Consider the following 22722-nt stretch of genomic DNA (forward strand, 5'->3'; position numbering starts at 1 on the left):
CTCTATTTCATAATATAAAAAGTACTCTGTGGGGCCGAGGCAGGTCCTAGATAAAAAGAATCCCATGTTATTCAACTGCTAAGTTCCACCTTCATTCAGTAGTTTTTGCATGAAAGGGAAACTAATACCCATGCACACACGAATGAATATTTTTTTTCATTCTGAGGTAAGGAAGGTATTCTAACAAAACCTCTCTCGTTTCCTTTATTACTTCATAATTTATGTTCACAAAGAGAATCTGTACTTAGTCCTTACAAGATTACAATTCAGTGGTTGGTTAAAATAATAGAAGAACGGCGATTAGTTAATAATATTTAATTACGCGGAAAATATAAAGACACAGATGTAAAATAATATTCAATAAACAACTATGGAAACTGTTTACAAATAAAGTCCCTCAGGGGTGCCTTCCTTCTTGCGGTATAACACACTCTCCTTGGACTTCTTGAAATCTTCATTAGTGACTTTCATGCGGCGTTCTCGCAATGCCATCAAACCGGCTTCGGTACAAATTGCCTAAAACAATAAAATTACAATAAGAAAATGTAGCTGCTTAAATGGTTGGCACTTAACTTATAAAAGATGGATCAAAAGTGTATACCTTAATATCAGCACCAGAGAGATCATCTTTGGACATGATAAGTTCTGACAAGTTGACATCATCAGCTAATGTCATTCTTGAAGTGTGAATGGTAAAGATTCTTCTCTTGGTCTTCTCATCGGGCAATGGAAACTCAATCTTCCTGTCTATACGACCAGGGCGAATCAGAGCTGGGTCTAATGTTTCTATGCGATTTGTGGCCATGATAACCTGCAAATAAATATCATTGTTCACTCCTACACCAATAGCAAAAGGTCGTTTGTACCAAACATTGAGTTGTGGCTTGGAATATGCAGTGAGTTTTAAGGTATCAGTTATATAGATTACCACCCACAACTGTACTGTAATTGCAATGTAGAAGTACATACCTTGACATCTCCTCGTGAATCAAATCCATCAAGTTGGTTGAGCAACTCCAACATGGTTCTTTGGATTTCCCTCTCTCCACCAGAATTCGAGTCATAACTGTTGAATATTTTTATCAAGTTAATTAAACAAGCAAATGAGTAAAGATGTCACATATTTAATAAGGAAAAAAAGGTTTTTACCGTTTTGTACCAACAGCATCAATCTCATCAATGAAGACAATTGAAGGTGCATGTTCTTCAGCTACTCTAAATAATTCACGAACAAGCTTAGGCCCATCTCCCTGTAAACAGAATAAATCCATTTTCGTTAAAAAAAGCAGAACTCTGTGGTAACATAAGACAATATTGTTTGAGTAGAAAGTTTCTAGTTATAATAGGACAGTTTGATACATACCAAATACTTCTGAATGAGTTCTGAGCCTACAACTCGCAAGAAGGTTGCAGATGTCTGGTTGGCAACAGCTTTAGCTAACAGGGTCTTGCCTGTTCCCGGTGGACCATAGAGGATTACACCTTTTGGAGGTTTGATACCCATCTCTTCATAATATTCTGGATGAGTAAGTGGCAGCTCTACAGATTCCTAAAATAATATTTAAATTTATAAATGAGGAACTAGCTCGTGGAAAAAATGTTTTTGGTTAAGATTCTTCCATTTTACAGGAAAATAATTACAGTACCTAGTTGGGCTTTTTTATCAAAGTAATTTTTTATTGAATTTCTACCTTAATTTCCTGTATCTGGGTATCAAGTCCTCCAATATCAGCATAGGTTTCTTGTGGAGCCTTCTCCAGCTTCATGACAGACACCATGGGATCAGTATCATCACCCAACACTCCTACTACAGCATGGACCTAAAATTCAACACATTTAAAACATTTTTATAGACATTAGAAATTACTTATGATACCTACTTAAACCAGAAAACAGTAGGTATTTTGGTAAGTGGACCTACTGTGCAATTTCTGACTACCATTTTATGAGGTTTAAGTCAAACAAATAGCTTTTGTTAAGAAACTGTATCAAAAGTGTTTACCTTATGGTTGAGAAGCACAGAGCAGCCTGGCTCCAGCTGATCCTTGTCTACAAAGGAAAGGATGCTGACATAGTGCTCACTACCCACTGATGTAGATACTATAGCATGGTTGTCGTCTATAATCTCTTCCAGATTGCCCACAGACATTGGTGTCCCTCTTAGGTCATCAACCTGATGGGGGCAACAAAAGAAAAATATATATTGCTGACCATTGTTCAATAAACAACAATGTTTGTACATTATTGTATATTAGTTTCAAAATATGGATTGCTTTCTTTGACAATTTATAAACAGAGGGTGGCTTCATGTAGTTTTGTTGGTGACAACTACATACTACTTTTTCTAGTCAATTGTCTGATTTCAATGTAAAGTCAAATGTAAACTCATTCCATTGTGTAACCTGAACAATAAGTATCTTACCTTCGACCTTTCTTCTTCGATTTTCTCCTCCTGCGGCTTCAGTCTTTCCTGATTGCGGATGAATTCCTCCTCCATGAGGAGATAATCCTTGATCCTCTCTAATTTTAATAGCTTCAACCTGCACCGAGTGTGTGGTGTCACTTGAGGCAGTTTCAGTGCCGCATCGGGTCCCTTAGCCTTACGCTTCTTCTTACCTACTCTGGTTGGGATTGGAGGTTCGTACTTCTTCTTCTTATCCTTGTCATCTTTTTTGTCTCCACCGCTTCCTCCGCCTGATTGGTTTTGACCCTAATAAAAAAATTGGTTTACAGAACACTTTTGAAACAAAATCGTACACTGACGAAAAGTACATGATTAGTGTTAAACAAAGTTTGTTACCATATTATGTTTCTATATGATTCCAATTAAATAAAGTAAAATATTTTAATTATAATGAACCAAATCGATGACTTTACAAACGGGAGATGATTACAAAGCGGAATTTCAGTCAACCACAGATAATAAAATTGATTGAACGATGTTGGTTTGCTATTTTAGTGAGGTATTCTCGCTTCTTCAACTGAACAACTAAATTAGTTCTAAGACCCTACCTAGATGATCAATTAAATTGCGCAAAACCACGAATAGTGCTTTATTTTTACTGCCTGTGTGTTACATTATTGTTGTTATTGTAAAATAGCGCAATGTTATTTTAAGTTTAGGAACAACCTTACGGAATAAAATAATTAATTTATAAGACTTGCATAAACACATATTCAACGACATTTTTATTTTGTTTTGAACAAGATAATATTCGTAGTTTCAATCTGGCGAATAACTAAACGTGCCCTCTGTTCATTTTTGACGTGTCTGCTCGTCGTGTACGCCTCATGTCAATGTATGGTTTTTGTGAAATGGACTATTAGAAAACTCACGAGTGGTGTTGTGAATTTAAAATAAATCAATTGAGACATAAAGTTTTACATTAGATTAATAAATAATGTTGTCTTAAAATGTATCCGAAGTGTATAATTTTGAGTGTCCATTTTTTATAAAAACAATCAAATTCTATAACAGCTGATGCCAATATAAATTTGGCAATATTGTGTACTTTTTACCCTTCTTTATCGGATTTGCAAGATGGTTTTAGCAGATTTAGGTCGAAAAATAACAACTGCTTTGCAGTCTTTAAGCAGAGCAACCATCATCAATGAAGATGTGCGTTATTATAATTTATTAATGTTATTCAATGCTGGTCATTGTAGAGATATTTGGATGATAGGAATTGATGGTACTTGCAGGTGTTAAACTCTATGCTGAAACAAATATGCGCCGCTCTCTTGGAAGCTGATGTGAACATTCGTTTAGTGAAGAATCTCCGAGAGAATGTTCGGGCAGTCATTGACTTCGATGAGATGGCTGGTGGGCTTAACAAGCGTCGGATGATACAGTCAGCTGTATTTAAAGAACTAGTAAAGGTATATAACTTACATTCCTATTATTACTTATTGAAGTTCATCTAGTGGCTGAATAAGTGCCCATGAAAATATAAAAAAAAAATCTCATAATAGACCTCTTAATTTTAATTTTAAGATATGCTTGTATTTTTCTTTGAAACTACATAAAATAATATTATAAAAAGTTAAAGTACATAAACTTACAATCATTAAAGAGTTGTGAGTTAGTCATTATAGTTCGGCCGCTCAGAGAATGCGTTTCTGACACATCGCGATTGAACTGACGACGTAACTTTGTAATGGCGTTGCAGTACGATAAAAATATTTTTGTTGGTTGTTTATCGTTTTAACAATTGATGAGCATTAAAACAACATTATTATATCAATAATAATCAATGAATGTTGTAATTTTGTGCCAAATTGAGTGTCAAATAACTTGGTAAACAATATTTTTCTAAATCTATACTGCGCTATTACAAGGTTATGTCAGCGCTTTATATTTGTAGTGCTGTGCTAAAAATAACAGGCAAGTATCGTAATCTGTTCTGGTTGATGGTTCTTATACAGTTATACTTATAATATAAAATAATACGTTTTGTTTTTCTTTTTAAGAATTTGAAAATAATGGACTTAATGAAATAACTTTTATGAAATATAAAAATAAAACTATGATCAAACTGAACGCGCGAAAGAAAGTAGCATTTTTATATTTAGGTTGAAAATGGTACACGGTAAAGCGCACCTCCCTCACACAGTCGCCAATGTGGTCGCCAGTCAGCTTGCAATTTCTTGAGCGACGACGTAAACAATTGACTGTCGAGACGCCATGGCCACTCGACTTGGCGACATTTGGATGCCAGAAGTAGCCAGACCTGTGCCGCTGGCGACGTCGCCATGGCGTCCCAGTGAGGTAGAGCTCTAAAAACCTGATTTTGGAAGATTTTGACCGAGATATCAGGATTGATTCTGTTATTGATAATACCTAATATAATTATACACGTAGGCGAAGATGATGATGAAGACACCACCTCCTCAAGCGAATCGGAGTCTGATTAATATTCTGTACGCACATTCAATTAAATGTACTTAGTTTATTGCATAGAAATACAGATTGTAACTTTGTAACAAAGAATAAATAAAACGATTTTATTATATGAATATTACCTTTTTTTGGTTTCCACTTAAATAACTAAAATATAAATTTTAAATGATTCCGCCAATTTAAAACGAAAATAATCTTAAAATAATGCGACGGTTTATTTTGGGGGAACGGTAACGAACTCAGTGTTATGTTGTGCCCATCACTAGTCGTGACGAACTGATAGGTGTCAGGAACGCATTCTCTGAACGGCCGAACTATAGATCTGTTTAAACAATTTTGAACTTTTTACTAATAGAAAACCCCATATTTTGGCCATATGTCATACTAGTACCGAAGTTGCTTTCTCCAATGCAGGGTTGCAGTCTGATCAGTTATTAATGTATATAGTTAATAAAGAATCCTTCAACAACGTATTGACCCTTATTTTGTTAATATTTCAGCTAGTAGATCCAGGAGTGAAACCGTACCAACCAATCAAAGGCAAACCCAACATTGTCATGTTTGTAGGCCTGCAGGGTTCAGGCAAGACCACAACTTGTACAAAGCTGGCGTATCACTACTTGAGAAAGAACTGGAAGTCATGTCTTGTGTGCGCTGACACATTCAGAGCTGGTGCTTACGATCAGGTCAAACAGAATTGTACCAAAGCCAGGATACCTTTCTACGGAAGGTTTGTTTGCACCTGTTTATTTATTCGCAAATTAGTTAATACACTGTAAAAGCACTGTAAAGCACTGGTACTCAGCTGAATCCGGTTAGACTGGAAGCCGACCCCAACATAATTGGGAAAAGGCTCGGAGGATGAGTTAATACACTGTTTTATGCATGTTGATAAATGAAAGTATTTGTACCGACTTGAAAATAATTGTATGCATGATGTGTCCTCGTGTAATTAAAGGAATTCACATGCTAGATTAAGCTATGTCTTAGTTTTAAGATTGTGCTGTTTATATTCTTTGTTATAGGTCCAATATATAAATAAATACATCTAAAATCAAGAATATTCCAATAAGAATCAATTTTGTTTCCAAGTAAAATTCAAAATTGCATTAGCAGCTCACTCGTGACCAATTTTGGAAACCTAAATAATTTAAGGAGAGAAATAAAATAACTTGCAACATTTTTACATTGCCACCATTTTTGTTTACAGCTACACAGAAGTAGACCCAGTGGTGATAGCAACCACGGGGGTGGAAATGTTCAAAAAGGAAGGATTTGAAATGATTATTGTGGATACCAGTGGAAGACACAAACAAGAAGAGTCATTGTTCGAGGAGATGTTGGCGGTTGCTAATGCTATTGTGAGTTTATTTATTATTTTTTTGTTGCAAACATATGATTTAAAATAAATTCTTCTTACTCTAAAATTAAGGTCTCAAAATGAAATAGAAAAAGTAGTATGAAAAATGGATTTATAAATATTGCACTGTGAAAATATAGAAAGTTCAAAATGATTCTTTCAGAATTCCCCAAACATTTATGGAGCCAGACAGTGTCCAAACAAAATTAGAATTATTACATTAATATCAAAAGACATTTAATCAAAGACAGCTTTTACAGTATTTTGCATTATTTTTTCACAGAAACCAGACAACATTATATTCGTAATGGACGCTACAATTGGTCAGGCTTGTGAAGCTCAAGCTCGAGCTTTCAAGGATAAGGTGGACATTGGTTCAGTCATCATCACAAAGTTAGATGGCCATGCTAAGGGTGGTGGTGCATTGTCAGCGTAAGTATTTTTACTGGACTGCACCAAAATTAAATTTGTGATTTTGCATTTATCAATAAAAAATATAGCCCACATATTATATACATACTATACATTTATTTTTTTAATTATGTGGTAACTAAAGTATTTTATTGGAAGCCAGTTACCTGAAAGCAAGTAAAGAATACTCTAGTTAAACAAGTATGCAATCAGTTCGAATATGAATTAATAGATTACATAAAGCAGTACCCCTGCTTAGTGAGTTAATTATGTATGTACTTGGCCATATGGATTTTAGCAATTTTATTTTGTGAATATATAAATCTTTAAAATATAAAACACTGCTTAGGTAAACAATGTGTTCTTTTTTCAGGGTTGCTGCAACACAAAGTCCTATTATATTTATAGGTACTGGAGAACATATTGATGACTTGGAACCATTTAAAACAAAACCCTTCATCAACAAATTGTTGGGTATGGGTGATATTGAGGGACTTTTGGACAAAGTGAATGAGCTCAAACTTGATGATAATGATGAATTATTAGAAAAACTTAAACATGGCCAGTTCACATTGCGTGCCATGTATGAACAATTCCAAAACATTATGAAAATGGGACCCTTTTCTCAGATCATGGTACGTAATTTTTCAGGAATTTATTAAAACTTTTTCACGCAATGGCAGTTATTAACAGGTGTTCTTTTACAGGGTATGATTCCTGGTTTTTCTCAAGATCTAATGTCAAAAGGTAGTGAACAAGAATCTATGGCGAAGCTAAAACGGCTTATGACTATAATGGACTCCATGAACGAAGGTGAATTGGATCATCGTGATGGCGCCAAACTTTTTTCAAAACAACCCACCAGAATCACGCGAGTAGCACAAGGCGCCGGCGTCACGGAGAGAGATGTTAAGGATTTAATTGCCCAGTACACCAAGTTTGCAGCTGTTGTGAAAAAGATGGGAGGTATCAAAGGATTGTTCAAGGGAGGTGACATGGCAAAGAATGTAAACCAAACTCAAATGGTTAAACTAAACCAACAAATGGCAAAGATGATGGACCCACGCATCTTACAGCAGATGGGAGGCATGACTGGACTTCACAACATGATGAGACAGTTGCAGCAGGGCTCAAGTGGCATGAATAGTTTAATGGGTGGCAAATGACACCAAGTTTAGTTTCGCCATAAGTCAACTTTCATGTTTGTAATTATTGAACTGTATTTTAACCAATAAAGGTGGACACCTACATTGTCATTTTATTTAAGTTCACGTATGTTATCTAGCTAGTCTATACTATTAGTAACTAGAGAAGATTTTTAAGAGCTATAAACCTATCCTTAATATTATAATTACGAGTTTGTTTGGGGGTTTGTTCATCTCTCACGCAAAAACTACTGTCCTGATTTTGATAATACTTGGCAGTATGATAACTTTTACTTCGCAGTGCGTACTATATGTTCTAGATGCCTAAGAAAAAGTAGTCCGTAGCCTTCCTCAATGAATGAGGTATGTAACATTAAAATATTTTCTCTGTACGACCTGGGGCCCGATTCTCCTAATTTTACTTAAGCACCATTCGATTGACGTTCGACTCGATTCGACTGAGATCCAATCCCGACTCGATTACGATTGAAGCGTATGTGGCATTCCGCTATTTTTTCTTTGAAATAAACGTTTTTATCCTTTTCTGTCAATCAATAATGAATCATTTTGTCTGCAAATGATTTACGATTGCAAAATGATTTTATAGCAAACTACCGTATAGACCAAAATCACCAAAATAACAGACCAATCGCACACCAATCAAATACGATTGGTCTTTTATTAGTAGCAGAATGCCCGATATGGTTAAAACTGCTATTACGATCATATTGCGATTCGATTTCTATTAGATTTTGACATTATTAACTTAGGAGAATCGGGGCCCTGTTAGTTTCCTAGATTAGCACGTTCAAGCAAACAAACAAACCATGTATGGTCTGACCAATACGATCGCTCTATTCAGCATGGCATCTCGACAGCAGAATTGCTTCATGCTAATACATCCATGACAATACCCTGGAAAAATTAAGCCTGTGGTTAATTTCGGAGTAAAAAGTGTATAGGTACTTATACACTTTGTTAGTTCAGAGGTTTTGTTGTTCAGAGCCAGAGCTTGGTATCCAACACAGGAACAGCACTCGAACATTCTTGGTCGCTTCCTGTAAAATGTACTCTGTGGTCGCTTCCAAAAATTTGACACTGACGTTTATCTGTCGTTCACGTGACAAGTTTGTTTTGGATTTGAATAATTTGCTCATATTTTTATATTGGATCGATTCGTCAACAAAGCCATATGAAAAATAATTTGTGTAATACAGCGTTATGTACACCACCTGTTTAGGAATATTTAAGTTACCTGGATATTTCTCGAAAAGGGTAATTGTACACTTTTGCGAAATAGGTTATTCTTGAATGTTATGTTTAATTAAATAGCCTAATATTGAAAGAATATATAACCCACTTATTTGAAATAACCAAGAATGATAACAGTAGTTAGAAATGCGATGGATATAAAATACTTATTGTCGTATGCAAGTGTTACATCTCTCTTTTCCAGGCATTCTCAACTCCGGTTTTTCGACGATTGGCACGTTCGAAAATGGACCAAGAATTAAAATGTCGACAAAATCCTGTCGTGCTAAAGCTAGATTCAGCAGAATTTAAAAGCATATTTACTCCTGAAGTCACTGAGCTCAAGAATTTGTTTGACAAGTACAAATATGAAATAAGAGTCGCTGGCGGTGCAGTCAGGTAATCATAGTCGAAAGTTATTTGTAACATTCGTCACGACTCAAAGAAGTCCATAAATTAAAATTAAGTCTACTGTATAGGTGGTGTTAAGCAGCTTATAACCAGCTTATCTACAGTGTGGTAAATCAGTATACATATAATTAATTCACTATGCTGACAATTATTTACAGGGATCTTTTAATGGGCCAGGCTCCTAAAGACCTTGACTTTGCCACAACTGCTACTCCACAACAAATGAAAGATATGTTTACTGCTGAAAATATTAGGATGATCAATGCTAATGGTGAGAAGCACGGCACCATTACAGCCAGAATCAATGACAAAGAGAGCTTCGAGGTAACAACACTAAGGATAGACATACTCACTGATGGCCGACATGCTGAAGTTGAATTTACCACAGATTGGAAACTAGATGCTAACAGAAGAGATCTCACAATCAACTCTATGTTTTTAGGTGGGATTATCAAATAAGCTTCCTTTATATTCACAATACTTTTTGCTTTTATAATATCAAAAATGTTTTTTTTTTATAGGTTTTGATGGCTCTGTTTATGACTATTTCTTTGGATATGAAGATTTACAAAAACGTAGGGTAGTATTTGTTGGTGATCCTGATAGAAGGGTGAAAGAAGACTACCTCAGGATCATGAGATATTTCCGGTTCTATGGCAAGATAGCAGATAAGCCTGATAATCATGATGAACATACTCTGAAAGTTTTAAAAGAAAATGTTAAGGGACTTCAAAATATATCTGGGGAAAGGATTTGGGTGGAACTGAAGAAGATGCTTCAAGGAAATTTTGCAGGAAATCTATTGAAGACAATGATTGATGTGGGAGTTGGAGAATACATTGGTAAATATATTTAATGTCAAGTACACACTTATGTATATCCCAAATTAGATATTTTTAAAATTATATATTTTCAGGTTTACCAAAATCTCCTAATGTTGAAGAATTGGACAGAGTATTGAAGAGGGCTGAACATCTTAATTTGCATCCAATTTCTTACTTAGCGGCTCTTTTGACAGATCTAGATGAAGTGACAGCACTGTTCAGTAGGCTCAAGTTCTCTGGTTATGACAGAGACCTTGCCTACTTCCTGGTGGAACACAGGGGAGACAAAGTAGACAGCAGACCATTACTGTAAGTGGACAGGGATTTTAAAAGTTAAGAAACAGAACTCTGATGAAAAAAAAAGGTTTTTTTATGATTTAATTATTTTCGTTTCTATTTCAGACCATATGAAAAACTGGTTTTAAATACAAAGATAAAACAAAAGGATGCAATTGAATATGTTAAAGAGGTTCTGAAATATAGAGGGGATGCACTTTTAGACCAATTTAACAACTGGGTAGTGCCCAAGTTCCCTGTTACTGGCAAAATGTTGAAGGAAGCTGGAGTTCCTCCAGGGAAAATGTATGGACCCATCATTAGTAAGCTAAAAAACATTTGGATTGAAAATGAATATAAGAATTCAGAAGAGGAACTAATCAAAAACATCCCAAATATTATAGAAGAATTTGAAAACAATAAAAGAAAACAAACATGATAATAGTTGATTTTATTTCTTAATATTTATTTATTTATTCTTACACTATCAGTATATATTTTTTATTGTTACATGATTTTTAGTGCATTAACATTTTTATTTAGTGGCTCTTTGGAGCTTCATAGGGAACATATCTATTACAGCCATCATCATCATCTTTGTGTTCCATAAAACATCTCTTACAAAACAAATACTGGCATCCAAGGCACCTCATCCTTGCGTCTTCATTGCATATTTCACAAAATGGCAGCTCATCTGATGGTGGAATCTCATCATTAGGTGAGTCCTCTATTTTAATCTGTAAAAATATTGTTTCGGTAATTATTATTTTCTTAATAAATTAATATTACAATTAAGATGTTAATATACCTTTTCAAGAATTTTCTTGACAGTGGTCTCCTCATCATCTGAGTCCTCTGTTTGCGGATTGTCTACTGGTTTTGTGGGAGTTGTTCCTTTAAGTTTAGTTATTCGAGTCTCTATATCCTGGACAAGACTGTCAAACTCATCTTGATATTTAGTATCAATATTAGTTTGCTCCATGTATTGCTTCAGTAAATCATCAGCTTGCTCTTGCTCTGTTCGGGTGTCTGGAGGTGGTAACACTGGCTAGAAAAATTCCATTTATTCTGAACAGTAGCGGCCCTAGGGGTGTGCGAACTGTGCCTTCGCACAGGGCCTCGCGCTTGGAGGGGCCTCGCGCTACAACCCACACTAATATAAAAAAAAATTAATTAAAAAATACATATATATCTGGTCCAAGAAAAAAAATATTTTTCTTTATTTATTTCTTTTTCATTCTGCGTTTACTTTTTGAGTTCTCAATTTAACAAAAAAATTGGAACACCAACGTAACAAAAACAACTGGCTCTCGATCCAGTCACGGATTCTTTTTATTTGTGCTTAATTCCGAGTTTAATTTGAGAGTCCTTAAACAAACAATTTAAAAAAATTCGCGCTTGCTACGCTCGCGGCTGTTCACTTGTCAGTACAGTTCATTCTAACATGATTAGAGTACTTTTATGTCCCAAAACTCAAAAATTTTCGCGCTCGCTACGCTCGCGGCTGTTCGCTTGTCAGTACCGTTCATTCTAACATGATTAGAGTACTTTTGTGTCCCAAAACTCAAAAATATTCGCGCTCGCTACGCTCGCGGCTGTTCGCTTGTCAGTACCGTTCATTCTAACATGATTAGAGTACTTTTATGTCCCAAAACTCAAAAATTTTCGCGCTCAGTACGCTCGCGGCTGTTCGCTTGTCAGTACCGTTCATTCTAACATGATTAGAGTACTTTTATGTCCCAAAACTCAAAAATTTTCGCGCTCGCTGCGCTCGCGACTTCACCTTGCATCGTTCTTTAATATACAACTTTAGGTGCTTTAGTGATCCAAAGCTCAAAAATTTTTGCGCTCGCTACGCTCGCGGATGCTTTATTTTCCACGTCTTTTCTTTTTCTCATCCTTTTTTAGCCGAACCTAGAAGGAAGCGCCGCTTGTAAGTCCTTTTATTAACAAGAAAATAACTCCTAGCTCACAACAGACTTTTCACGTAGGACAAAGGGCCTCGCATAGACCTGCCGCACGTAGCCTCGCAATGGCTAGGGCCGCCGCTGATTCTGAATGTGTCAAATAAAAAAAAAAAATGCAATTCTAATTCAATAAGAATATGTGTACCTTAGCTGCAACAGTTTCAACAGGCATGCCTTTTAATTTTGCCAGTCTTGAATATATCTCAGCATCTGAAGTTGTAGGAATTTCTCCTCTTATGTTCTGCAAACGATTCTTAATTTCTTCATCTGTTGATTTGGGAGTAACTTTGCTGTCTTCCTTTAACTTTTTGAGTCTTTCTAGTATTTGCAGGTCTGTCATGTTTGTATTCACTCCTGTGTTTGCACTTTGGTTTTCAGTAATTGCACCTACTCTCCTAAAACACAGATTGATAAAGTTAACTCATCAAATACATGTAAAATTATATCTTTATTACTTAGATTTTTATTTACCTGTAGTACGCATCAGGTGCTTCAATAGTTTTGGGTTCATTGGGCTTTGAACTATTGTTTTTACATTTTGCACATACCTAAAACAATGAGGAGTTTTGATACCTAGTTTTAATATTTCCCTATAATAAGATCATTTTGTAAAACTATTGAATAGAGCCATTTATTAGATAATGAGCAGTTCTAGTTATATAATTAAATATATTGTAAAAAATGCTCTTTTTCCACAATTTTCTAGCCCTATGTACATGAGAATTATTCAAAAGATTGCTTCAACTAGTATCAAATAGTTTTAATTTCACCTGACCTTAGCTTCAGTATTTAGCCTTTCTACAAACATTTTGTTTTCCAAACATTTGGAGCAGTAGCTGAACCCGCAACTTGGACATCCTTTCTGGAAATAAAATAAACGATAACAAGTGATTTCCTGCGCGTAGGGCTGCCATCTCGAATTTCGCCAAACCCGGACAAACATTAAAAAAACCCGGACATTTGGCGTAAATCGCATTTTTTCCCCGAACGAGTACGGTTTTCTTTTAAACAAAATAACACCTAATTTGTAATCCATTTACTATTAACATATACTTAAATTCAATGAGGTGTTTCCTTACATGAAAAGTGTTCCCCGGACACTTTTTGAAAGCCCGCCCGGACGGCCTCCAAACGAGGACAAATCCGGGGAAACCCGGATGGATGGCAGCCCTACCTGCGCGCAACCGATGGAGATAACAAGAAATTACGAAGAACCGAAGATATTTTGAGAAAAATAAATCGAAATGTTTCGTGTATAGAATTGTAGACAACACGAACCTCTTTTCGAAGCAGTGAAAATGGTTTTGCACAGGAATTGCATGACATCTTTGAACCGTATTAAGGTATTTATTAGACTTAAAACATATAAATAAACATTCAACTGAACTTAGACTATCAGCTGATATGCGTCATTATGTATGTAGCCACAGATACGTAGCATGAAAATTATGTCAAACAAACTTCAAAACTGCGTTTGTGATTATAGAAAACAGGAGAGTGCAATTAATTTTGTTCATCTAGATTAGAAGTATTTACATGGAACACGTTTACTCCAAAATAATCTTAAATCCTTTAATCGAGGGAAAACTTAAGATCTGTCACGACTATCACTGTCAATCTGTCAATAAATTTGTTCCTGACAGTTCTGTTCACACTACTTTTTACTACTTCGTTTCGCGCCATACATCAAAAGCAGATATTGTAGTTTGGTTACTCTTCGAATTATAATTTTGTTAATAATAGTGATGATTTTGAAACACTTGTTACCTCCAAATATATATGAAGTAATAGACAGAGCTGGAATATCAACTGTTAGACAAATCATTATTCTTTCTATCTGGGACATCAAAAAGTGTACTAACTTGAGTACAGATGATGTGTTTTTACTTAAAAATATTGTTGCTGATCATGTGTGCCCTACCAGTTTGACGGCTAATGATTTGAAAATAAATAATAGCATTAATCTCAGATTATCGACAGGATGTCTTGCTATGGATAACATGCTCAAGGGTGGTCTTCAAAAAGGGACTATAACTGAAGTGTTTGGTGAAAGTGCAAGTGGAAAGACACAATTAGGTCTCCAAATAACGCTTAATAACTGGAACAGCGGGTGTGTTTTTATTTGCACTGAAGATTTATTTCCAACAAAAAGATATGAAGAACTCAAAATTCATCATCCTGATTTTGATTCTAAAATTGATTATGGCAAAAATGTGTTTGTTGAACATATAACTGAGGCCAAGGATTTATTGTCCTGTGTAAGGGTTCGCTTAAGAAAGTTATTAGACCAACATGACCTATCTCTGATAGTTATTGACTCTATAGCTGCACCTTTTCGATGTGAAAGTACAAATTATGTCAAAAGAGCAGAAGAACTAAGAGAAATTGCTATACAGTTGACAACACTGGCTAAAGAATACAACTTAGCAATACTATGTATCAACCAAGTTACAGCTTCCTTTGAAGAAAACACAAATGTATTGCCGTCTTTGGGCCTGGCATGGTCTAACATGGTCACCACAAGGCTTATGTTAAAGAAGACTCTGGAATTATGTGACACAGTTAACCTTTCTAAAAGAAATCCTCAGCTTACCACCTTGAAGCATGAAACTTATATTAGAGAGCTACATGTAGTTTTCGCTCCTCATTTACCAAATGCCATGATTCATTTTATTATTACTTCTAGTGGTATTCAGAGTTTACAGGATTAAAATCTATGTGGGAGTAAACAAACTGTTTTTGTGTTATCTAACCCTGCAATGTGCTCTAAAATAATTATTTCTATGTCCTTTAGCCTTTTTGAAAGATGGGCTATGTAATACTAGAAGTAGACTAGTGATTCCAGAGAGTAGTATTTAGCAAGGAACAAAAAAGCTCATCAGATATGCGGCGAGATCATATAACTCGATGTAGTTTATGATATCTTAACTTCGTAAATGTAAATAAATGGAAAGAACTTACGGAGTCAAACAAAGTCAACAAAGATTATTTACAAAAAATCATTTTTTATTTGAACTTCCCGCGCCTTGTAGTGACGTCCACCTTAAGCATAGGTGTAGCCTAGACGATCAATGACATTGCGCTATATTACGTATTGTGCTTTATTGGCTGTGCACAATGATTTTCAGGGACTAAAATCTTAGAACGCTATTTGTATTGCAGTGTTAAGGGGTTTATTAATTGGGTAAATATGAAATAAAGCCAAACCTAAGACTAATGAAAGACATCATCAATCTATACATATATTAAAAATATAAGTTCGCATTAAGGAAGGTAGGTTTCATTAAATTATTTAGAAACCTAATTAGGCTACTGAATTTAGTCAAGTGTAATAAGCCCTTTACGTGGACTATATTTTATTCTGGTACGGGCAGTTCGATCAGTTCGATGCATAGTATTTTTCTGTCACTGTTGTCATTGTCAGAAAGAATTTGACATTGTTTGTATTTTTGTATTATAGCCGTAGTCGCATGATCCAGAAAATAGATAATATGCAGCATGAATTATTGTAATAACTAATGCTCTCTTTATATTTCTGGATGTATTACGTTTGATAGCAATCGGGATTTGTGATTGCTATAAGTAATATCCATTAACGATAATGTTTATTACGAAACATATTTTGGTCGGTGTTCGCTCTCTAGCGATACACTTTCACCCCACAGGGTCGTCGAAGCCTGCGCCGTTCAATGCCAGTTGTGCTGTCATTCGATACGGTAGTGTTTCGTCGACCTCGCCCAATAGAAGGAAAATGGTGTGTAAAATACTCTTGCACCATGTGTCCAGTTTTCAATTAGATATTGTTTCACTAATAATATGTGCTGTTTTATATGCAGGCAGACAAATTAACTCAGGAAGAGCGCGACTCCCAACTCCAGCCCTTGCTGCAGTCTGGTTGGAAAGTACAAAGCAACCGGGATGCTATTGAAAAAGAGTTTCAATTCAAAGACTTCAACCAGGCTTTTGGCTTTATGACTAGAGTGGCACTCTTAGCTGAGAAAATGGATCACCATCCTGAGTGGTTTAATGTTTATAATAAACTCCAAGTAAGTAACAATAATAATTTCTTAATTACTTATCTATAATCATTTCTCAATGAAAAATTGAGCTCAATGTCATTTTGTAACTACCTCCAATTAATGTGCTAATTATTTAAAAGTTTTGCAATATGTATAAGGTTTGGTCTTGAAGGCATAACTTAATTAAATGAGATCATTTTCATGCATTATTTAGTTTTCTATTAATATTTACAGACAAAATTATTTGTAGATTTTACTAAAGCTCCATTTATTGTTTGCTATTTCGACAAAGTTATATAGTCTTATGCATTATGGAACATTATTAATTTCAATGAAACTTAATTTATTTGATATGTAGTTCAGGACAAGTGCCTACTACGGCTACCACTTGTCCTCAAATAAATTAGATATAGTGTTAGTGTAGTTGTAGTATCTATGGTCAACATGTATCAACTACCTGTTGATCATATTTTGGAGGAATGCCTGGATTCTAGACAATTAATAACCAAATTCAATTCAAAATTTGCACATATTTCACAGTATGATGCAAGTCTAGCATTATTCAAAAACTAAAAAGATTAAAAAATTTTCAGGTGACCCTGTCTTCACATGATGTAAATGGCCTCAGCAAGAGAGATATCAGAATGGCTACCTTTATGGATAAGAATTTCAACTAAATTAACTATATATGATCAGATAAACTGAGACAATATTCAAAGATGTATATTTATGTTGACTAATTAATGTATTTAGTGTTGTATCACATGTATGCGTGTGTGTGTATGCAAGTATAATAATGAATTAAAATTGCATAACATACATTTTTAATTTTTATTTATTTTCTAGCTGCATTTGTAATGTGCGGCTGAAAATCAGACCCCACCTAATCTAGTTTATCCATACCTTAGGCTGCAATTCAAAAAAGTGTAAAATTGATTTTTAAAATTCTTTTAAATATAAAATAGCACACTTGCGCGCAATAAATAGGTCGACTCTTTAGACAAATCCATTATTCCTAGGTAGGTAGTATAATCACAGAAGTACATTCATATGACGTCATTAGATTCGTGGTAGCTGGTAGTATTTATTTAACCCAGGATAAGTGCTCTGTATAATTTGAACCAAGCATCATGTTCCAACAAGTGGTTGGCAACAACCTGTTGCATATAATTTGGAAGAGTGGTTGGATTCTAGACAATTAGTATTGTTGTTATTTTAATTTCGGTCACCTACCCGCCTAAACGGTTACCCGATATTTCGATGTTTGGAACAATAAAATTCAACCTACTCAATTATTTTAACGTTCGATCGACATTCAAATACCTTTGTCGGTTTCAATTATGAAAGTACTTTGCAGATACAAATAGTAGTTGGCCTTATGTACCTATACCGATAAGTTTTTGTCAGCGTTCATGCTCCTACGTCAGATCGGATCACGTCACGTGACTGGCTAGCCGTGGTTTTATGTAAAAGTGCCGAGTGAATGAACCAAGGCAAATTATTTCTACTTTCTTGAAACTTTCAAGATAAAAGCGTCGGTACCTAAATACCTACCTATTTCTTTTATAGTGGCGGTGGAATGTCTGGCTGTATATAGGTAGGTTGTTAGGTACCTACCTACTAAAAAAAAGCAGTCGTCGTATTAATGAATCCCAACCTGTAATAAGAACACCTCAAACTTGCTTAAAAAACAGAAAAAATCTCGTTTGCTGCGTGATTGTAGCTACTTTAGTTAAAAAATTGAAGCAAGTATACCTATTAGGGTCCCTTCAGACCATAAAGTAAATAACCAGTCTTTGCTTCAGACAGACCGGCTCGGAGAGGACAGCAAATTCTTAACACGTTGAAAATCGAATATTTAGTATTTGTAGTAACGTTTATTTTTGCGAGTGCACTGCTTTTGACATTAAGAATGCTCCTGAATCAGGATCTGATCGGCTCCGATCACGTACTTTTTCCTCGATTTTGCAGACGTCTGGCTCCGATTGCAAGCTATCTCGGCCGATCGGAGCCGATTCGGTCTGTGTAAAAAGAAAAATGCGCGCGGATGCTCTAAGAGCCGGTCTGTGTGAACGGACCCTAGTGATTAGTAGAGTCGACGCGACCGCGACGTCTTGAATCAATGATTCAGGTCAAATAGGATGTCAATTAAACAAATTCTTCAGGTTGTTTACTAAACTGTATTTGGATGGGTATTACTTTAGATATTTTTACTTGAGTGGGTACATTGTATGGTTATGTAGGTAGATAGGTTGGGTTGGTACATTGGGTATAAAGTTACTTCATATGTTTTTCAGTGAATTTCTTTATGTAGCATGGGCATGTCCGTTTGTCGTTGAAAGGTTCCGTTTCGAAAATGGAAGTACACGGATAGACTCTTTCTATTGTACGCTTCAACTCTAGAGCATGCGCCAAGTTCTTCGCCTCGATAACCACTTTCATCTGTAAACAGAACTTTTATTTATTAGACCTTCCTCACGTTTTCATCTGCATTCCAAGACAATATATTCCCACACCAAGATAAAGAGCGGTCACGTGTTTTGCGTCGAAGACCCCAACAAAAGTGGACGATTAATCGGTTACCTTCGTTGCCCGCTTGTGTTGTGTACGTACCTATATCGAATTGGTGATAAGAACGTGTTGAATGCAATTATTATTGTACTTAATTATGTTCCGAACCGATGATTAATTCGGGATCTTCTACCATAATTCAACAAAATCGTGGTGTTAGAAAGATGTTTTGTTTTAATAGATGGCAATACGCTGGATAACATATTTCTTCTGTACTTCTTTTCCCATGCGAAAGTAACTCTGTCTGTCTGTCTGTCGGTCTGTCTGTCTGTCTGTCTGTCTGTCTGTCTTTTCTTCACGCCTAAACTACTGAACCGATTTGTGTGAAATTTGGTACAGACATAGTTTGAAACTTGAGAAAGGACATAGGATAGTTTTTATTACAAAAAAAAAATAAAAATAAAATTATTCCGGACATATAGCGCCATCTATTGGTCAAATCAAAAATCTGCTGGTAGTCACTATTCCACGCGAACGAAGTTGCGGGCAAAAGCTAGTGGTTTTATATTTGGACACTTAATACATGGGGAGAAATAAATTATCAAATATAATTTAAACCCAATTTTAAAACAATTTTAGTGCCACTGTTATAGAGAAGAAATTAATTTATACAATTCAATTAGTGATATTAAAGTGTACCCAAGAGGCTGGCAGCATTTATCATAATGCCGCTGTGCTTGGCAAATTTTACTACACGCTAATCACTAATGATTCACTAATGAATGATCATGCAATCGACAATGCTAATTTAATTACCTCAACAAAGTAGTCTTCACCGTCTGTCCACGAGTTGTCTTGGAAATGTCGGTGAATATTGTAGCTGCCCTTAGATATTAGGGTCATGAAATTAGCTTTCGAAATAGGATCGTTCCTTATACCAACCTGTAGATAATAAGCGTATTAAACTGGGCAATTATATACATATTTGGTTAATTTGATGGATATCGTATGACTCACCCTGAACTTGACTAATCGGCCTTCAGCGGCTAGTCCTCTTTCGAGACATCGATATAACATGATGTTGTCAACGTTTCCTCCGGTCAGAATACAGACCACACTACAAAATATAATTACTTATTAAAACTTAAACACCACGACATGATTGACTGAAATATTGATTCAAACGTTATTTTTTTTTGTAATTTTGGAAGTGTCTAGACTCAAGTAAAAATTATTCGTAGATTCGTTTATTGCGATATAAAAGTGTGACCCTTATTGGTATTATGGGTTGTGTTACGTACTTTTTCGATTTCAATTCTGGTACAAGATTTCCGAGCAAAGCCGCCAAGGGACAAGCTCCAGCACCTTCGACTACGAATTTTTCTCGTTCCGTTAAATGCAGAATGGATCGTGCGACCCAATCTTCTTTCACTAGGAGCTTTTAAAAGACAATCGTTAAGTCAGTAAAATAGACCAACAATTACCTAAATGTAGTTACAGTTACATACCTCGCTAGATTAGGTGGGATACAGACACCAGCAGATCAACCTATCTGAATCTCTTTTTTAACCATTGAATATTGAACGTCCACTATAGTGATAAGGTTGAAAATCTATTGAAGTTGATGTGCTGGCGAACATTGCACAAGTCGCTAATTAGAAAACAGTCTAGTTATTAGCGAGCGTACCTACTTCTGCTCGGCTTTAGTTGTGAAGCACCAACGAGTTTTGAGAGAACTTTACCATTGTATCCTACTTATAACTTTCTTGCAGATTTTAATTAGAATAAATTAATACCAACCATTTTGTCTAGGAGCGGCTTTGAGGTGGAATAAGCATTACACCCGACATTATTGACGGCAATAGCGTCGGCCATGTTAGTTTGGAGCGGCAATGTGACCATTTCATCGTTTTCCAAAGAGTTGAAAAATGTCGGCATCAGCTCAGCTTGAACACCCTACAAATATTGATACTTAGTATTTATTACAGAATTTCTGAGTTATAAGGTTTTATTTAAGAACTTACATAAACGAGGGCTGATGGTTTGTGATGCTTGACGACAGTAGCTATGGCCGCAGCTAGTCCTCCTGAACCCACGGGAACGATGACTGCGTCCAGAAACGGTGTCGATTCCATGAGTTCTAGACCAAGAGTGCCGTATCCCGCCAGAATATGGGGATGGTCACGCCTTTGGGACAAAAAAGCGTACAAATTTAAAGGGTTACTAGTTGAGCATTAAAATCAGATTGAAAACTTCATTTTCCTTCAGTATCCCAACTTATTTGTTACATAATCCCAATGTTATTTGTTTCAATAATTGTGTTTTGTATAGTAAATCGTAATATTGAAAGGTGGTAATCATAATATAACGTACCCGTTGATATAAGTTAGTCCTTTGTCTTTAGCCAGAGCGCGGGCATATTTTTGTGCTTCCAACAAGTTATTTCCTTGTATGACAACCTTTGCTCCGAAAGCATGACATCTTTGCATTTTGTCAATGGGCACGTTCAAGGGTAAAATTACGATGACCGGAATATTCATTTTTGCTGCATAATAGCTCATCGCAATGCCTTCGTTGCCGTTCGACGCTACGACAACACCAAGCTTTTTCTTATCTAGTGGCATTTGTTCTAAAACATTTATAGCGCCCCTGTCCTTAAAACTGTAATTAAAGTATTATATATTTTAAATATTTCATTTACTATATTAATTTTATTTGTCAGATGTCCTTTTAGTTACCTTCCGGAGTTTTGCATAAATTCTAATTTGTAGTGAATATAAATTCCAAATTCTCGCTGAGTGTGTGCCGCCTAAAAATTAAAATACGTAATTTTAGCCGACATTAAAAATCGTATGATTGTTATTGTAATAATTTAATCACGACAAAATAATGATCACCTACCATTACGGGGGTATTGATAATGTATGGCTTTATGGTCTGTGCTGCCTCAACGACATCTTCATACTTGATTACCTTGGGGTTTTCTGGGTCACAGAATTCATCAAAGTCTTCCTACGGATTATGAAAATTAGGTATTACTGATAGCGAACTCAAACTTGAGGACCAGACATTATCCACCAGCCTATCTATGTAATAGGCATTGATCCTGATGAATTGACAATTCAAATATCTCGCAGCACAGCCCGATCAAAAAATATTTAGTCATAAGTACTCACGGTTTTTCGCGACATGTTGATTAGAACTATTGTAATTTGGTATGTCCGGGTTGATTGGGCTATTGGGGGCGTGCAAAAGGTTGACTTGGGTTTATTCCATGGTTGTGAACTATTGTGTTGCTTGATGGCTTGTGACTGTTTTTTGAACAGAAGGAAAACGGCTGTCTTCTTGATAACGTCATGTTTTTTTTTTTATAAATTCGCATCCTTGTAAAAGAAAGTAGATCCGATAACGGTTTTCTCGCAGGAACACGTTTAGGAAACGATATTGTTGTATCAATAAGTTACAATCACTGGGGTAATGTGGTGTGTGCATGGAGAACAAAATGATCTTGCCTTACTCCGTGGGTGTGTGGTAACTACAAAACTTTGATTAATGAAAGAGCTTATAACATATTTTCTATTGTATTAGTGAGAGTTCTAGATGGGCTTCACAACATATGTTTAATCAAACGACAACATTAAAAACAA

General features: G+C 35.6%; 7 protein-coding genes across 9 annotated transcripts; 4 read left to right on the top strand and 3 right to left on the bottom strand.

The window, feature by feature from the left end:
• Positions 1-299: 299 nt before the first annotated feature.
• On the bottom strand, positions 300-2956 carry LOC110373434 (26S proteasome regulatory subunit 4). Its single transcript, XM_021330705.3, has 9 exons — positions 2801-2956; positions 2423-2710; positions 2003-2173; positions 1692-1820; positions 1364-1549; positions 1150-1250; positions 970-1066; positions 602-811; positions 300-516 (listed from the first exon to the last, which is right to left on the bottom strand). Exons 1-9 carry the CDS (start codon positions 2801-2803, stop codon positions 382-384), a joined length of 1320 nt encoding a protein of 439 aa, XP_021186380.1. The 5' UTR covers positions 2804-2956; the 3' UTR covers positions 300-381.
• A 310-nt stretch (positions 2957-3266) lies between these two features.
• Positions 3267-7919, top strand: LOC110373448 (signal recognition particle subunit SRP54). Its single transcript, XM_021330718.3, has 7 exons — positions 3267-3619; positions 3703-3879; positions 5401-5630; positions 6111-6261; positions 6544-6692; positions 7045-7306; positions 7379-7919. Exons 1-7 carry the CDS (start codon positions 3542-3544, stop codon positions 7835-7837), a joined length of 1506 nt encoding a protein of 501 aa, XP_021186393.1. The 5' UTR covers positions 3267-3541; the 3' UTR covers positions 7838-7919.
• A 992-nt stretch (positions 7920-8911) lies between these two features.
• LOC110373414 (CCA tRNA nucleotidyltransferase 1, mitochondrial) lies at positions 8912-11020 on the top strand. Its single transcript, XM_021330681.3, has 6 exons — positions 8912-9091; positions 9273-9466; positions 9637-9920; positions 10000-10320; positions 10395-10611; positions 10705-11020. Exons 1-6 carry the CDS (start codon positions 9038-9040, stop codon positions 11015-11017), a joined length of 1383 nt encoding a protein of 460 aa, XP_021186356.3. The 5' UTR covers positions 8912-9037; the 3' UTR covers positions 11018-11020.
• Positions 11013-14021, bottom strand: LOC110373416 (abscission/NoCut checkpoint regulator). Of its 3 annotated transcripts, XM_064039772.1 has the most exons (7): positions 13824-14002; positions 13625-13719; positions 13321-13407; positions 13017-13093; positions 12691-12940; positions 11387-11626; positions 11013-11315 (listed from the first exon to the last, which is right to left on the bottom strand). In XM_064039772.1, the coding sequence occupies exons 1-7, from the start codon at positions 13864-13866 to the stop codon at positions 11118-11120; spliced, it is 990 nt and encodes a 329-aa protein (XP_063895842.1). In that variant the 5' UTR covers positions 13867-14002; the 3' UTR covers positions 11013-11117. The 3 variants fall into 3 exon arrangements, with proteins under 3 accessions (XP_063895842.1, XP_063895843.1, XP_049704602.2); XM_064039773.1 differs by lacking the exon at positions 13625-13719 and having other exon boundaries at positions 13824-14021; XM_049848645.2 differs by lacking the exons at positions 13321-13407; positions 13625-13719 and having other exon boundaries at positions 13824-14021.
• A 129-nt stretch (positions 14022-14150) lies between these two features.
• On the top strand, positions 14151-15501 carry LOC110373415 (DNA repair protein XRCC3). Its single transcript, XM_021330682.3, has one exon. It carries the CDS (start codon positions 14291-14293, stop codon positions 15254-15256), a length of 966 nt encoding a protein of 321 aa, XP_021186357.3. The 5' UTR covers positions 14151-14290; the 3' UTR covers positions 15257-15501.
• Positions 15502-15973: 472 nt separating this feature from the next.
• LOC110373417 (pterin-4-alpha-carbinolamine dehydratase) lies at positions 15974-17385 on the top strand. The gene is made up of 3 exons (XM_021330685.3): positions 15974-16299; positions 16382-16591; positions 17158-17385. The coding sequence occupies exons 1-3, from the start codon at positions 16147-16149 to the stop codon at positions 17239-17241; spliced, it is 447 nt and encodes a 148-aa protein (XP_021186360.3). The 5' UTR covers positions 15974-16146; the 3' UTR covers positions 17242-17385.
• A 1336-nt stretch (positions 17386-18721) lies between these two features.
• LOC110373463 (L-threonine ammonia-lyase) lies at positions 18722-22503 on the bottom strand. Its single transcript, XM_021330738.3, has 10 exons — positions 22252-22503; positions 21977-22087; positions 21814-21884; positions 21449-21736; positions 21100-21262; positions 20876-21031; positions 20377-20513; positions 20093-20192; positions 19892-20017; positions 18722-19006 (listed from the first exon to the last, which is right to left on the bottom strand). Exons 1-10 carry the CDS (start codon positions 22264-22266, stop codon positions 18842-18844), a joined length of 1332 nt encoding a protein of 443 aa, XP_021186413.1. The 5' UTR covers positions 22267-22503; the 3' UTR covers positions 18722-18841.
• Positions 22504-22722: the final 219 nt, after the last annotated feature.

Source organism: Helicoverpa armigera, chromosome 20 (assembly GCF_030705265.1).
Source record: "Helicoverpa armigera isolate CAAS_96S chromosome 20, ASM3070526v1, whole genome shotgun sequence".
Taxonomy (NCBI): domain Eukaryota; kingdom Metazoa; phylum Arthropoda; class Insecta; order Lepidoptera; family Noctuidae; genus Helicoverpa; species Helicoverpa armigera.